The 16,380-nt window shown below is 41.5% G+C and overlaps 1 protein-coding gene across 4 annotated transcripts in view; it reads left to right on the plus strand.

Annotated features, from left to right (window-relative positions):
* AFF2 (ALF transcription elongation factor 2) overlaps positions 1-16,380 on the plus strand; it is a 724,912-nt gene that overhangs the window by 382,325 nt on the left and 326,207 nt on the right. For 3 of the 4 annotated variants that reach the window (XR_011023576.1, XM_068251015.1, XM_068251017.1), the window contains exon 4: positions 10,041-10,085. The exons of the other annotated variant lie outside the window; for it this stretch is intronic. Coding sequence is in view for 2 of the 3 variants with exons in the window: in XM_068251015.1 (XP_068107116.1) it covers positions 10,041-10,085 (45 nt within the window). In the remaining variant the exon portion in view is untranslated. The remainder of the gene's footprint in view (positions 1-10,040; positions 10,086-16,380) is intronic. 4 annotated transcript variants of the gene reach the window in all.

Here is a 16,380-nt window from a genome sequence, read left to right on the forward strand (position 1 = left end):
GGCCAATCGCATCCACAGGCTTTCATTAGCCACTTCATCAAATCATGGCTGATAATGCTCTAGTGGACTAAGGCCTTGCTCATTTGCAAATGCTAATATAAGGGAAAAGAAGAGATTGTGCATGACTGGAGGTGGGTAGAGGTTTAACTTTTAGCTAAATGTGTCAAGGTGTCCCTCTTTTCCATCTCATAAAGTTGAAAGCCTTGTTTGTACGCACGATCAAATTCTCTTGCCCTTAACTGTGGGTGGAAAAGATGGTCATAGACTTTTTACTTTATTTGAATTTGCCACTGTCAAATAACGTAGTTGGGCATTGGGTCAGATTTTTTTTTTATTTTTTTTTTTTAGAGCATTCATGTTGATGGTACCATTGACCAAAGTATATCCCACTTATCATAGCATTGTTGTGGTATCTGTGCTGTGGCATGTGCTGATACAAAATAAGTATTTTAGCTACACATTGCTCTGTAAGGGATTTTATTTGTTTGCCAATGCAGATTTACTTAACCTGCCTGGCGTTCTATTAAGATCGCCAGGGAGGCTGCGGGAGGGTTTTTTTTTAATAAAAAAAAAACTATTTCATGCAGCCAACTTTCAGTTGGCTGCATGAAAGCCCACTAGAGGGCGCTCCGGAGGCGTTCTTCCGATCGCCTCCGGCGCCCAGAATAAACAAGGAAGGCCGCAATGAGCAGCCTTCCTTGTCTTGCTTACATCGTCGCCATAGCGACGAGCGGAGTGACGTCATCGACGTCAGCCGACGTCCTGACGTCAGCCGCCTCCGATCCAGCCCTTAGCGCTGGCCGGAACTTTTTGTTCCGGCTACGCTGGGCTCAGGCGGCTGGGGGGACCCTCTTTCGCCGCTGCTCGCGGCGGATCGCCGCAGAGCGGCGGTGATCAGACAGCACACGCGGCTGGCAAAGTGCCGGCTGCGTGTGCTGCTTTTTATTTGAGCCAAATCGGCCCAGCAGGGCCTGAGCGGCAGGCTCCGGCGGTACTGGACGAGCTGAGCTCGTCCAGACCGCCCAGCAGGTTAACAAGAACTATTAACATCAGCCTTGTCATATACATAGCACACTACTAAATGTTAGCCACTGAGGATTTTAATTAGATTGATGTAGTATGAGCAATCTGGAGGAATGTGAATTCAGAATGCTGTTTTAACGCCTAGAAACAGATCAAGAAACTTTACACGTGGGCCACAGTAGCTGGGGTGGGTGGGGGTTGGTCTCTGTGCTCCTTGTCACGTTCCATCTCTCCTATATTTCCTTATTATGGCTATAAAGGAGGAAGTATTGGAGAGATGGAATGTGACATGGAGCGGCGCGTGAAGAGTCAATGACAATGGTGAGTTAACCTCCTCTTGCTGTGGCCCTCATACAGTATGTGGAAGTTTCTGTTCCAAAGCTTTTGAAACCGTGTTTTGCTTTCGGAAGCTCATCCCTAAATCAATAAAATATAAATAGAGACCATTGAGCAAATTGTTGCTGTAACATGAATGTTGACACAAGCTGTAACGTGGACCCAAGGCATGGATTTAGTTTCAAAAGTACAAAAATAAAATAAATGTAATTAATTGAATTAAAAGCAGCACGTTTATTCATATGCAGCATAATTTTCCTGGTATAAGAAAAAAAAAAGAAGCAACAACTCGAATATTAAAGGCGTGCAGATATCCTTGAATTTATGGACATTTTTGCTTTGGCAAAACTGTATATTAATTTAAGGCTTACACATTACTTATGAGTTTCATTTTTAATGTTTCTAAGTAGTTTAATTTGATTTCTCATTAAACACTGGCTCTACTGGAGATGCACAATTAATTAATAAAGCTTTGAAAAACCAAAGGAAATGAGTTACTTTCAACAATCGTGAGCAATGAGATACTTTTGGTCTTAAAGGAGAGTACTGCTAAGATGTCCTTTGAATGAATGAAATCAAATAACTAGAACTTAAAACATCTGTCCTTTACTTGGCAAGTGAGTATTCGATTCATTCACCAAGTGTGCAGAGCATGTTGTGGATATTTTGTCTTCTCATTGATCTATACACTGGGCCTGATTTACTAACCTGAATTACTTCAATTTGTTATCCTTTGACCTAGGATAGCCAGCTGAATGCAGTTGTATCTTAGGCTCCCTGCACACTGCATGCGATTCCGATTCCGCTTTTTAATAGGTTTTTACATCAGATTCCAATTTTTAATCTTTACTGCATGCTGCGTTTTTTTGATCCGTTTTTCTCTTGAATGTATTCAGGGAAATCGGTATTGAAAATCTGAATCGGAAAGCGGATTTGCAGTGTGCAGGGAGCCTTAAGGCTCATACACAAGTCGAAAACAATCTGCCCTACTATCTTCTAAACTTAGTCTGTTGGAAGATAGTTGGGTGTGTGTACAGTTGGCAAATGGGACAATAACAGGTTGTTTGCCAGATCTAACTGGTAGATCAACCTGCACAACTATCATGCAGGTTGGCCTCACATTTTTTGAACACCTTTTTTTTCAACCTCCTTGGCAGTTATTCCGAGCTAGGGTCGGGACGGAAAACCACAGCTAAGAGCGGTAATCCCGACCTCTGCTCGGGGTACCCGCCAGAGGCTGTATGCAGAGCAATGCGCGCATCGGGAGCGTTTCTACATACTTCCCGGAGATCCCGACGTTGGCTGGCATTCTTCTTCCTCTCCTCCCGGGCTCTGCTTCCTGCTGGTGAGATCGCTGGCTGTCGTCATGATGACAGCCGGAAATTTCACTTTAGAGTTGCAGCGCCACCTGGAGGGTGGAGGTCTAACTGCAGCGCTGGAGCCAGGGAGATGAGTGATTACTGTAACTGCTGCAGATCTCCCTGGCAGCATGATTTTTTCCAGGTTTTAGGGTCTGAAAGAGTGCAAAAAAAATTACTCCGCTTTTAGATCCTAAAATCCAGAAAGAGTCATAATGCCAAGGGGGTTAATGTGGACATGTTGTGCAGTATGTCGTTTAGCTTGCATGCATGGTATTTAAGTGAGTTGTTTGTTTAGTTGGATGGCAAGTGTGTACGCACATGTTGTGTAAACAACTTTTTGTGTGGTTGGTTATGTTGTGCAGTTGGTTGTGTATTGTTAAACATGTTTATGAGCCATTACCCAGATAGTGGCTGTGATGTGCTGAAACTGTCTATTAAAGCTTTATGACCATCAAGAGCTGTGAAACACTCCACTAAAATGAATAGAGAAATGTGCACTCATGCATGGTCCCTTACTCATCTTTGGGCATTGCATTGGTTGACTAATTGGATGCTCTCACTATTAAAGCGGACCCAAACCAAACATTTAATTCAAAATATTTAGTTGCACCAGACTGACACATACAAATATAAATAAACACTCCTTCAAGCCTATGAGCATTTCAGTGCATGCTTTTCACCCTCCTCTTTGCATAACTAGAGTTATACAGGTAGCAGCCATTAGCAATTCCTCCTTTGCTGGACACCATCTACTCCACCAGTTTGCCGGCAATATGAAAGGAAGGGAGGGGTTCCTCCAATAAATGTAAAATATTTTATATTTGTCATCAAGCAGCTGAAAAATGGCTGCTATTTATTATTATAATTTAAAAAAATATATTTTATTTCTGAAATCTTGTATTTTTAGTTTGGGTCCACTTTAAGTAAATTTGCTACGATTCTGCAGGATAACATTCAGCAGTTGTGTTAGTATATGAGCATAAATGTGAAAAAAAGAAAAATATTATTTTTAGATTTAATAAATAGCAGTTGTTCCTTTTTCTCTCCCCAACCCAAACCTTCTTAATCCCTTCATCAGCCATGTAGGCTGGCCATACAGGAAAGCAAAGACACTGAGTGTGGGGTTCATTACCAACTCATCCAACCAATATGTTTTTAACATTGGGTGGGTACCTTGAAATGAAGGGGGGGATGGGGCCTCAGCTTGTCTCAAAGAGCTCCTGTCCCCTAACCTGCAATAGTTATTCTACAGGGTCAAATAGAAAAAAAAAGGCATCGCAGGTAAACAGAACTCCATATTTGTTGGATACACCTTCCTGATTACCCAACTTGCATGGTTGATGAAAGTTAATATAGCATGGACAGAGGGACTGTAATTTTCTTTTTGTTTATAAAAAATAAGTAGTAAAATACTTATGGAGGGCCATTGCCGAATTATCTTTCGTGACACTTTACCAGTAATGTGACTGTACAGATGTGCTTACTCGTCTTAAGAAGGGCCGAGGGGTGAGTAGAAGAGGCCGTGCTGTGATCCGCTGAGAGTAACCTAGCATAATAGCATCTTGCCAGGGATTTTCCAACTTAGCAGATTGCTAAAGAAGAGATGGCTAATGTTGGAGGACACCTGAACAAACGTACACTGTCACCTGAGACAATTACAATTTATGTTCCCAAACAACAAAATTATATTGCTTTCAGAGCAGGTGGCAAACTGGGCAGTGGCCTAGAGTCCCAGAGCTGGTAGGAACCACCAAGTATTCCCTGTTTTAGTGGTATCTTCATGAGAATATAGGTGTCAACATTAGAGGGGTGACACCCTGAGGTTAATGCAGAGTAAGCGTATTGAAGCCTAATATCTCATCTATAATTTAGGTGCCAGGGTTCATCTATAGTATAGACCAGGGTTTCTCAACTTAGTCCTCAAATATACCCAACTATGCATGTTTTACAGAAAACCACAAGCACTCATGGATGAGGTAATTCATCTCAGCAGAGCTCATTAATAGAGATAGCCCGAATGGTTCGCTGGCAAACGGTTCCCGGCAAACTTCAGTGATTCGCGAACTTTTCCGGAAGTTCGGTTTGCCCCCATAGTGCATCATGAGGGTCAACTTTGACCCTCTACATCTGTGTTCCCCAACCCTGTCCTCAAGGCCCACCAACAGTGCATGTTTTGTGGAAATCCACAAAGGTAGTTAATCAGTTCTGCTGAGACACTAATTACCTCACCTGTGAAAGTTTGTGGTTTCCTGCAAAACATGTACTGTTGTTGGGCCTTGAGGACAGGGTTGTGGAACTATGCTCTACGGCACAGTCAGCAGCCACATTGTAGCCAATCAGGCTACTCTCCCTCCTGGAGCCCCACCCGCCCTTATAAAAGGCAGGCACTTCAGGCATTGGACTCACTCTTGTGCCTGCAGTAATTAGAGAAGGGAGAGCTGCTGTGCAGAGACCTATAGGGAAAGCTTAGTTAGGCTCTTCTAGGCTTCTTAGCTTGCTCCTTGCTGATTCTTATTGCTAAAAAAGCACCCCTCAACAGCTCTTTTGAGAGTTAATCTTGTTCTTGTGATCTTTTTTGTGTGTGTGTGTGTCCCAAAGACACTTGTGTTGCATAGACAGCCTTGGTAATTCCTACTCTGTGTGCCACTGCCAGGCCCAGCACATTCAGTGACTACCTGTGTGTGTGACAGGTGCACATTATAATACCAATCACTGCATATACCTACCTGTTGTTCACAGTGCACCCACCTACCTACGTGAGCGCACGCAGTGTCACTGTGCCTGTCCGGTACCTGTCTGTGTGTGACAGGTGCACATTGTAATACCCATCACTGCATATACCTACCTGTTGTGTTCAGTGCACCCACTTACCTACGTGAGTAAGTGTAATACAGCTGAGTGTTGGGGGAGATGGGGTGGTAAGTTAGGTGCCAATTTATCAAAGGAGTGATGGAGGATCAGTAGGAGGTGTTCAGCCTCTACTACCGTACTACCGGGGATAGTAGAATATCTATAAAACTTACTGATACTCCTCCATCAGTATTATCATGCACACATTTTATTGGGCGCCTTTGTTATAAGTACACCAAAAGCCACCTAATACTGCTATCTGAGGCGGTGGGTGGAAAAGGCCACCTAATGTCGCTATCTGGGGAATGGCATGGGGTGCAGGAAGTCCACCTAATTCTTCTATGTGGCAGCCACCTAATACAGTAATACAGTCAGCAAGTATCTTATGAGGGAGTACCATGTTCATTTTTGCCTAGGTCCTAGTTTATTTAGAACAGACTTAAATCTTTTGCATTTAATTATTAAATCCATTCTTTAAAAAATAGTATCTAGAGTGGCTCACATTGTCTCCAGTACCCCTTTAAACATAATACATTATACATAATACATTTATTAGCAGTACATCCTATTTGTTTATACATTTATAAATGCTTAACTGCTTAAATTAAAGCCATTTGGTTTGATCAACATTTAATTTATTACTTTCCGCAACTCAAAACGTGTTATGATGAGCGGACTGATAAGTAGAAGTACCTCCTGAAGCCATTGGAAGCACCCCCTGAGGTAAATGTGCCATGTGTTGAGAGCCTGCGTTTTAGCTTCGCTTTGGAAGTACCCCCTGGGGTAAATATGCCATGTGTTTAGAACCTGTGCAATAGCTTAACTTTTTTTAATACCTGTGGTTTTTGCAGAATTAGCTAGGCTACGAGACAACAACACGTGCAACCTCTGAGGATGTGCATTAGGGGAAATGTGAGCATCTGTATAATTAAAAGAAAAATTCAACCAAAAGAAAAGTCATCTGTAATCTTAGATGATAATATATACACTTGCTTTTTTCTGAATTTTAAATATATGCTGTAGAATTCCATGCTTAGAGGTTTAACCTATTCGTAGCTTCAATAGAGTTATCGCGTTTGAGATAAGTGCACTGCTTTTGACCTCAGTTGGTAGAACGTGTGCTGTAAATTCTTGGAATGCTTTAATCTCTCTACTAGCAGAAAATATAGAAACTGAAAGCAGAACTCCTCTGATATTGTCTTATGCTGCCCCTAGTGACAAGTGGCCATAAATACACATTACAGCAGTACTGATTAGAAGCAGGGAAATGTAACAAATAAGAAATAAAAAAAAGGGCTATGATAAATTGGCTGCTAAAGGGTTGAATGTAGAAAATGTTATTTTGTGAAGTATGGTCTTTGAATGGTGAGGACACTTAAGGCCTCTTGCACACTGCATGCATTTCAGATTCCGATTCCGCTTTTTAATCTGTTTTTACATCCGATTCCGATTCAGATTTTTAATCTTAACTGCATGCTGCGTTTTTTGATCCGTTTTTCTGTTGAATGTATTCAGGGAAAATCGGAAACGGAATCGGAAACTGAATCGGAATCGGAATCGGAATCGGAAAACGGATTTGCAGTGTGCAGGGAGCCTAAAACAAATATTTCCAGTGTTGAAACCACTCTGTAAAGTGGTAGAATAAAATCGGTTAAATGACTTCCCTTTTCTAAAGCAATCCAGGTCTTTCAGGTGTTGGGACCTGTAGCAAATGGAAGTCTTAATGATTGAAACCGTCTGTTGCTTTCTCCAGCCACTAGAGGCCACTGTCATTAGATGCAAAGATAACTTGTTCTGATTGAGCAAGTTGTGTCTTGTCCCTGAACAGCAGTTGCTATCGGCGAAATGGAAAAGGAAAAATTTGCTGTGGTACAGTTTGTGAGGCGCTACAACCTACAGGACCTGAAATTTCAGGGTTTCTTCAGAGAACTGATTAATATAAGTCTTTTGCTTTGCTGTTCCACAGATAAGTTATAATCTGATACATATACTTAAAAGAAAGAGCATGCTTTGTATGTTGTAAAAGTACATTATGTCTGCACTTCGCAAAACAAATTTATTTCAGGTTTCCCTTGTAAAAATACATTTAGAATGCAAATGACTCAAAAGCTGTCTAGAGTGTAAGATTAGCAAAATGTCAAATGCTGGACAAGATTAAAATAAGTCAAATACACCTACACGGCTTAATATGCCTTAAAGCAATCAATTAAAATTTTAATTTTTTTGTGACCTGCAGGTTAGAAAAAGACTTTACAAAGCAAGATCTCTTCAGTTTAACTAACAGAAAGAAATATTTGGATTTTAATTATGTGTATGTCTTTTACTATGTCCACACTGAGCTACATACCCATTATACTTTATAATTATGTGTATGTCTTTTACTATGTCCACACTGAGCTACATACCCATTATACTTTATTTCTTTATGTATCATAGTACACACTTCTAATTAATGATGATGGACTGCTTGTGGGCAATTGAAGTATATGTAGTTTGAGTCTCTCTACCACAAATAAAGCATTGTCCAGAACTGAATACGTTAACTGAGGAATGGAGACCCCATAATAAAATAATACAATATCATTTGTAAAGCACCCTTTTCCCATAAGGCTCAAAGTGCATACATATTTCTCAGATCAATGCATGGTTGCAGGCTGAACTGTATTATAGACGAAATAGTCAGGTGTTTGTAAATGCCAGACTAAACAGGTGGCTTTTCAGTTTGAACTTAAATGCTTTCAGGTGTGGAGATGTCTTGTTTTGGTGTGGCAGGGAGTTCCAAAGTGTAGGGGCAGCATGACAGAAGGCTCTGTCTTCAAAGGTTTTAAGGTGGACGCTGGGGGTGACCAAGTTATTAGATCTTTTTGATCTAAGATTGTGGTAGAGGGGAAAATGTAGTTTTAATCTATAAGTTATTTTCCTCTTTTTTTGCCAATATTAAAGGGACACTTAAGTCAAACAAAAAAAATGAGTTTTACTCACCTGGGGCTTCCAATAGCCCCCTGCAGCTGTCCGGTGCCCTCGCCGTCTCCCTCCGATCTTCCTGGCCCCGCCGGCAGCCACTTCCTGTTTCGGTGACAGGAGCTGACAGGCTGGGGATGCGAGTGATTCTTCGCGTTCCTGGCCACAATAGCGCCATCTATGCTACTATAGCATATATCATGTACCATGTAGCAGCATAGAGGGTGCTAATGTGTCTGGGAACGCGAAGAATCACTCGCATCCCCAGCCTGTCAGCTCCTGTCACCGAAACAGGAAGTGGCTGCCGGCGAGGCCAGGAGGATCGGAGGGAGACAGCGAGGGCACCGGACAGCTGCAGGGGGCTATTGGAAGCCCTAGGTGAGTAAAACTCATTTTTTTTGTTTGACTTAAGTGTCCCTTTAAGGCAGTATCCACTCCAGTAAAACAGCTCCTTTCTAACCTGCCTGGCTGTTGGAAAGGAGATGGTTCTGATGCAGTGTCAGAATCCTCCTCCTGCATGACACAAATCCCACTCACTGCTTAAATTTGGCGAGATTTATGTGACTTGAAGTAAAGAGGTTGGTTCTGTGTCCAGATCAATTTTGTTCTGCAGCACACTGGACGTGGGGGAATTATTTAATGGATTGTGTAAGTATATTCCCCACTGTACTTGAGGCCACTTTTAAGTCACTGTTCTCCATTGCACTTATTACTACTCTATAACTTATAACAATATATGAGATCCGACCACAAGTCAAGAACAAGTAGACATCCAATAAAGGATGGGTTATTAGAATTACAGTATTATTATTATTATTTATTGTATTTATAAAGCGCCAACATATTACGCAGCGCTGTATGAGAGATCCTGCCTGCATACTGACTACTGTTGTCAATCTAATGATTGTGGTTTTTTTGTATATGGTTTTTCTATATTTAAAGAAAACCTGTACTGAAAATAAAAGTCAAAATAGGCATACACAAGTCATACTTACCTTCCATGTAGTCTACTCCTCAGTGTCTTTCTCCTGTCCTGCGTCCTATTTGTTCACTATGATCAAGGGAATTTTCCGTCCTCCATTTTGAAAATGGCCATTACCCATAACAGCTTTCTGGTCAGCACACAGTTAAACTGTAACATCGCCCACTTGAGCCATAGGGAAACATGGACATTGCCTGGTACATCCGTTTTCCTCTCAGCTATAACTGACAGCAACTGATATTTTACTGACAGCAACTGATATATTTTAGATCTGACAAAATATTGTCAGAACTGGATGGGATTATTGTCAGAAGAAAATGGTGAGCTTCTGAGAGGAACTGATGGCAAGGTAACTCTGTAATGTTCATTTGAAGTTACCTCATGTGTTTATTTTAAATATTTTTACTCAGTACAGGTTCTCTTTAAGAAAATAGTGAAAATGCAAGTGAAATAAATATATATTTTTGTGATACATATTTTTCTATCTTGTCCTTAATTAACAAGAGCAATAACATTTCTTTACACAGGTCAGTCTTCCGAATGATCCCAGCTGTGTTGAAGAGATCTTGCGGGTGAGTGGAATGATTTATACTATGAAAGATTTTTTTCTTTTAAGGTTGAAAAACTCAGATTTCATTTTTACAGTTTGTAGCTGGTTTTAGTAGTACCGAAATGCTGTGAAATATCCGAAGTAATACATCTCAGAATTCAAGATGTCAGTAGAAACTGACTTCAACTTAAATAATTGTTTCTATCTCTGTATTTCTGTTTACCACTTCAAGGTTTCTGACCTTAAATTCTGGTTGAAAACAGAAGGCTTTTTTATATATATTTATACTTATTTTTTCCTTTGAGAACTATGCTATCTTCTGAATAAAATCTAGACTTCACAAGTTGAACTTTCTTTAGGAAACCATTAAAAGAAATCAATCATTATGGGTGGAGTTACAATCAAATCTTTGTTTGCTTTGCATTGTTATGACTCCGCATAAAGCTGGTGTATGCATGCAGTATCAGGCTCTGAGTGCAGTGAGTTTGTGACCTGATCCAAATCTCTTTCTTTCTTAGAGGTACAGACTAACCAGCAAGCTCATGGTGACCATGAGCTTGCTGGTTAGACTGTACCTCTCGGTGTTACAAGCCCTACTGCATAGAGCCAAATTAATCCATGCCATGCACTGATGAGGATCAAACAATCCGAAACAGTCTGTATGCATGTTGGATTATTATGGCTCTGTACAAATTAACAAGCTGACACATCATTGCATTCCAGCGGTTCTGGAGGTGTGTTTAGCTTCTAAGGGTACAATGGTTAATTTGCATATATTCAGCAGTGACGCCCCGGGAGACATCTCAAGCTCACTCCAACCTGAATTATCGCAAATTCTTTCTGTTTTAAGAAAGCAAACTTTTGTTTTTCTTTTTCTCCTATGGTGATATTTTCACATCATATATAAAATGCGTTTTAAATAACCAGCAAGCAAGAATATGCTCCCATTTGCTTACATTTAAAAGTGCCGCAAGTAAGCATGAGTGTGAAAGAGCGGTAACAGAATATCATTAATTTTACTGATATACTATTATCCACTTTAGGAGAATAGCCATGAGTTTACTGATATTCTACTACCACTGTCACTTCAACCCTCCACTATCTATGCCTAGGGAATAAGGAATCTCTGGCTGGGTGTTTTTTGTTTTTTTTTTCACTGCAGAGCTTCTTAAGTATGGGAAATGGTACATTTTGCTTCAGTGTAATAAAGATAAGATGGCTCCACAAAGAATAATAGGTCCTGGATATCACTCGCCAAGCCTGGTGTGTATAATCTTGTAATGTTAAAGGTATTTCCACTGCTGCAGCAAAGTACCATTATCTTCCGCTCACACTTGTCAGGTAGAGGTGGATCTGGAGCAACAACAACAACAAAAAACAGAACCCCACTAACTTGTAATTGTGAAATTGTTTGTTTTTTCCTGAATTAAAATGTAATAATTTTGTAGTTTACGAAAAGCGTAAGACAGATATGCTACCACAAATATTTATTCCCTTTAGCAACAGTCGGATCCCGGTCTTTGTTGCTTACAATACTCAGCAGGCTGGACTCTTGCTAGGAATATACAATGGTTCCCACTGAGATCCATTGTATTTTATGCTGGAATATCAGATTTTACCAGCAGGCAGCCTTTTATAGAAAATCTCTAAATACATCTGTGTGTCTTAATGAAGCACAGCAGCTGCAGAAAGGCCTTGGGTCTTCCTTGAGATTGCACAATGGGTCTCCTAAAAATGGATAGCCACAGTTCCTAGGAATCCTATATAAAATAACACTAAATTTGGAAATGGGTTTCTTCCACTAATTATTGGCTATACCAGTACATGGTATCATCCTGATTTGAAAATTCCTGCTTTTACTGATGCTTACAATACTCTACTACTTCCACTAATGAGATCCTTAAAGGGAACCTGAAATTAGAGGGATATGGAGGCTGCCATATTTATTTTCTTTTAAACAATACCAGTTGCCTGGCAGTCGTGTCTGAATCACACACCTAAAACAAGCAGGGGACTAATCCTGTCCGATTTTCATCAGAAATGTCTGATCTGTATGCTTGTTTATGGTCTGTGGCTAAAAGTAATAGAGGCAGTGCATTGGCAGGGCAGCCAGTCAACTGGTATTGTTAAAAAGGAAGTAAATATGCCAGCCTCCATATCCCTCTCACTTAAAATTCCCTTTAAATACTCATGGGTATACAGTTATGTAGGGTGCAAGTTATTAGATATACTAGTGACTCTACCTGCATTAAACCTACTGTATATGTTTTCCCAGTGGCTTTCTTTTATGTGCTTTGGCTTTGTATTCATAACTTAAAAACACACTGAATGGTTTAAGCCCTAGTTGGGACTCCCATTCATTTAAAGAGAACCCGAGGTGGGTTTGAAGAATATTATCTGCATACAGAGGCTGGATCTGCCTATACAGCCAAGCCTCTGTTGCTATCCCAAACCCCCCTAAGGTCCCCCTGCACTCTGCAATCCTTCATAAATCACAGCCACGCTGCTGACAAACCGCTTGTCAGAGCTGGCTGTGTTTATATCTATAGTGTCAGTCTGCTGCTCTCCCCGCCTCCTGCAGAACTCCAGTCCCCGCCTGCATCCCTTCCCTCCCTGCTGATTGGAGGGAAGGACAGGGGCAGGGACCGGAGCTATGCAGGAAGCGGGGGAGCAGCTGAGACTGACACTAAAGATGTAAACACAGCCTCACAGCACAGCTGTGATTTATGAGGGATTGCAGAGTGCAGGGGGACCTTAGTGGGGTTTGGGATAGCAACAGAGGCTGGGCTGTATAGGCAGATCCAGCCTCTGTATGCAGATAACATTCTTTAAACACACCTCGGGTTCTCTTTAATGCCTATCACAGTAAATTTGCATCAATTAGCAATGTGCAATGTCTTGTTGCATTCCTGTACTTTTTGCTGTAAAATACTTAACTACCTAAACAACCTAGTTGTTGGCTTTTATAGCGCCATATCTTGTGCAGATGACAGTGCAATCTCATTAGAGAGACATCTGTACAAACTTCTCTTGCCAATCATCAATCACAGGAGAATGAGCTGGGAGTGGGCACCAGTGTTTCTTTGTGTTTACAGTGACTTTATTCAAACCAAATCTTCCCTTCTACACCAGAACTGCAGCACTACATCTGAGCAGTTTTATCTTCCTGTACCTGCTCAGTGTGTAGTAAAAGCATTTAACCCTTCCCACACCTTTATCACTGTCTTTATAATAGTTGAATAAAGGAAGAGGAAGATGTAGTTTTTTTATTGCAAGCAAGGCGAGTGTTGAAAACAAAGCTCCGTACACACGTTAGATGATGGTCATCGGGAAAGGATTACGGACAGAGTCGAACGATAATAGTTTAAAACAAAATGCCCCGATGTTGGTAAAACATGCATGTTGCGAATTTCGCACTTCCAGGTCCTCATATTTGTGCTTCCCTACATTTTTATGGAATTAGCAGCAGACTAAAGACAGATTTGCTGAAGATTTTCTTTCTATGGGCCAGTGTGCCTGATTCTGTCTTCACGTCTGTTTCTGTCTGTTATGTTCCCCTGAAGTATTTGCCCGGTTTTCCCTTAGTTGAATCAGAGTTGGTTTTATTTGCCAAGCAGGACTGGGTCATATCCTGAATTGGATTTGACAACAGTAGGACACAGTGGGTGTAATACAAAAATCAACTTGTTACAGATGATTTAATAGTAGAAAAAAAATCCATAGCAAGACGTAAACCTTAAACAGTGCAATATCAACAGTATCAGAACAGTCAACAGACAGCTACGGTCTAAGAGAGAAATTGGGGGTGGAGGCGCGCATGGGCTGTGTTCAGAAGTCTTATGGCAGAGGTGAAGAAGGTGTTTCTCTGCCTTGTGGTCCTGGCAAAGATGGCCTGAAACCTCCGCCCAATGTGAGCTGACTGAAGGAGCTATGGCAAGACAAGTGCTTTCTAATTCTGTCACTAATATCACTTGACCAGAGATGGTGACAGTTGACCAATGGGAGCAGCTTAGTGAGGAAGTGTGGGGTGGGCACAATTTAAAACAGTGGGAATTTTAAAGAAAAGAAAAAAATCATGGTTAGATCAGACATGGATGTGTCATAAGACGGCAGCCTTTATAATGCTTTCACAGGTTTTATTTACATCACATGATTTGAACACAGGTTTAGTTTAAGCATTCATCCAATATTTTCTGAATCACTTAAAGTATTGTCTGTTATTACGGGCAGCTCACATTTGGATCCTCCCCAGAATAGCTTAATGGCTTAATGTTGGTCATTTGCTTTCACCTGTAGAATGAAGGGTGTTTTTTATAAGGACAGCTGTAGTGAGAAGAATATGGAGGCAGCCATATTTATTTCCTTTTAAACAATACCAATGCCTTTATTACTTTTAGCCATAGACCCTGAGCAAACATAGGCAGATCAGGTGTTTCTTACATTATTGTTAGATCTGACAAGATTTGCTGCATGCTTGCTTCTGGTGTTATTCAGATGCTTTTGCAGCCAAATAGATCAGCAGGGCTGCTAGTCAACCAGGGATGGGCTCACGAGTAGGTAGCTACTCGAATTCTTGATTAAAATGATGCTTAATTGCCTCAGGTGTGTGCATGGGAGACGGGGTTAATTACCCAAAAGTCCGCCGGCTTCTATGTATCACACGTCTCGAACACGTCCAATGGGACGCGCTCCACGACTCACTACCGCGCACCTCCTCCTTCAAGCCAGAAGGAGAAAGTACGCGGTAGTGAGTCATGGAACGCATCCCATTGAACGCGTCTGAGACGTGATACATAGAAGTCAGCAGAATTTGGGGTAATTAACCCTTTCTCCCATGCACACACGTGAGACAATTAAGCCTCATTTTAATCATGAATTAGAGTGGCTACTTACTCATGAGCCCATCCCTATAGGCAACTATATAGCAAGCCCATCCCTGTAGGCAACTATATAGCAAGCCCATCCCTGTAGCAACGCTATATTCTTCTCACTTCAGTTGTCCTTTAACCACCCTGGCGTTCTGATTAAATCGCCAGGACGGCTGCGGGAGGGTTTTTTTTTAAATAAAAAAAAAACTATTCCATGCAGCCAACTGAAAGTTGGCTGCATGAAAGCCCACTAGAGGGCGCTCCGGAGGCATTCTTCCGATCGCCTCCGGCGGCCAGAAGTAACACGGAAGGCCGCAATGAGCGGCCTTCCGTGTTTCGCTTACCTCGTCGCCATGGCGACGAGCGGAGTGACGTCATGGACGTCAGCCGCCTCCGATCCAGCCCTTAGCGCTGGCCGGAACTGTTTGTTCCTGCTACGCTGGGCTCGGGCGGCTGGGGGGACCCTCTTTCGCCGCTGCACGCGGCGGATCGCCGCGCTGCAGCGGCGATCAGGCAGCACACACGGCTGGCAAAGTGACGGCTGCGTGTGCTGCTTTTTATTTCATTGAAATCGGCCCAGCAGGGCCTGAGCGGCAGCCTCCGGCGGTGTTGGACGAGCTGAGCTCGTCCAGACCGCTCAGGTGGTTAATGAGTCTAGAATAAGTTGCATTTAATGCCATAATCTCTGCATGCAGATGTGTACTTGTGACTGCAACATCCCATCCCGCTATGTTGATAAGATTGTAGCAGTCCTTTAACAGGATGTTCTGATAAATCAAAGGCAAGGGTTGCAAAATATTTTCACCTGTTTTAACAGTCAATTTTTAATAAATCCTGTCCGGATTCACTGGATCGCTTATGTAACTTGAATCTTAGTAACTTGGAAACCCAGTATGTAAGGGCCTTAGATGAATTTAGTGTTAAGTACGGTAACTTTCAGTAACTAGCATTAACATTCTTTTCACAAACAAAATGCTTAACATTTCCTCCAGTCACTCAAGGTTTTCACTGGAACACTGGAGATGGTCTCTCTGTTTTTCTGAATATACTGTCTGTCTTCTGTCTCCCAACAGTGACCTCTAGGTATCAAAGGAATCAGACAGCTAAATTCCCAACACTTGTAAGCCCAAAACAGCATTACAAAAAGTCTAATACATGGGAACCATAGGTTCTCTACAGATATAAATTTTCCATTACATTTTAATGCTCTTTTTGACCACTTTTGTACAAACCTTACTTTTATATAGAACACATTTTAAAATGTATACACTCTTTGGCAGCGCCATTTATAGACAATATGAGCTATCACAAAGCTTTTGGTAATTTAGGAAAGCAAACAGTAAAAACAGTTGCCCATTTTTCACATCTTTTAACTATTCTTTTTATCTTGACACAGGCGTATGCGTGTAAGTGTGTTTTATGTGTGGGAATTAGACGCTACTGCAGCCA

The sequence above is a fragment of the Hyperolius riggenbachi genome, chromosome 8 (assembly GCF_040937935.1).
Source record: "Hyperolius riggenbachi isolate aHypRig1 chromosome 8, aHypRig1.pri, whole genome shotgun sequence".
Lineage (NCBI taxonomy): Eukaryota > Metazoa > Chordata > Amphibia > Anura > Hyperoliidae > Hyperolius > Hyperolius riggenbachi.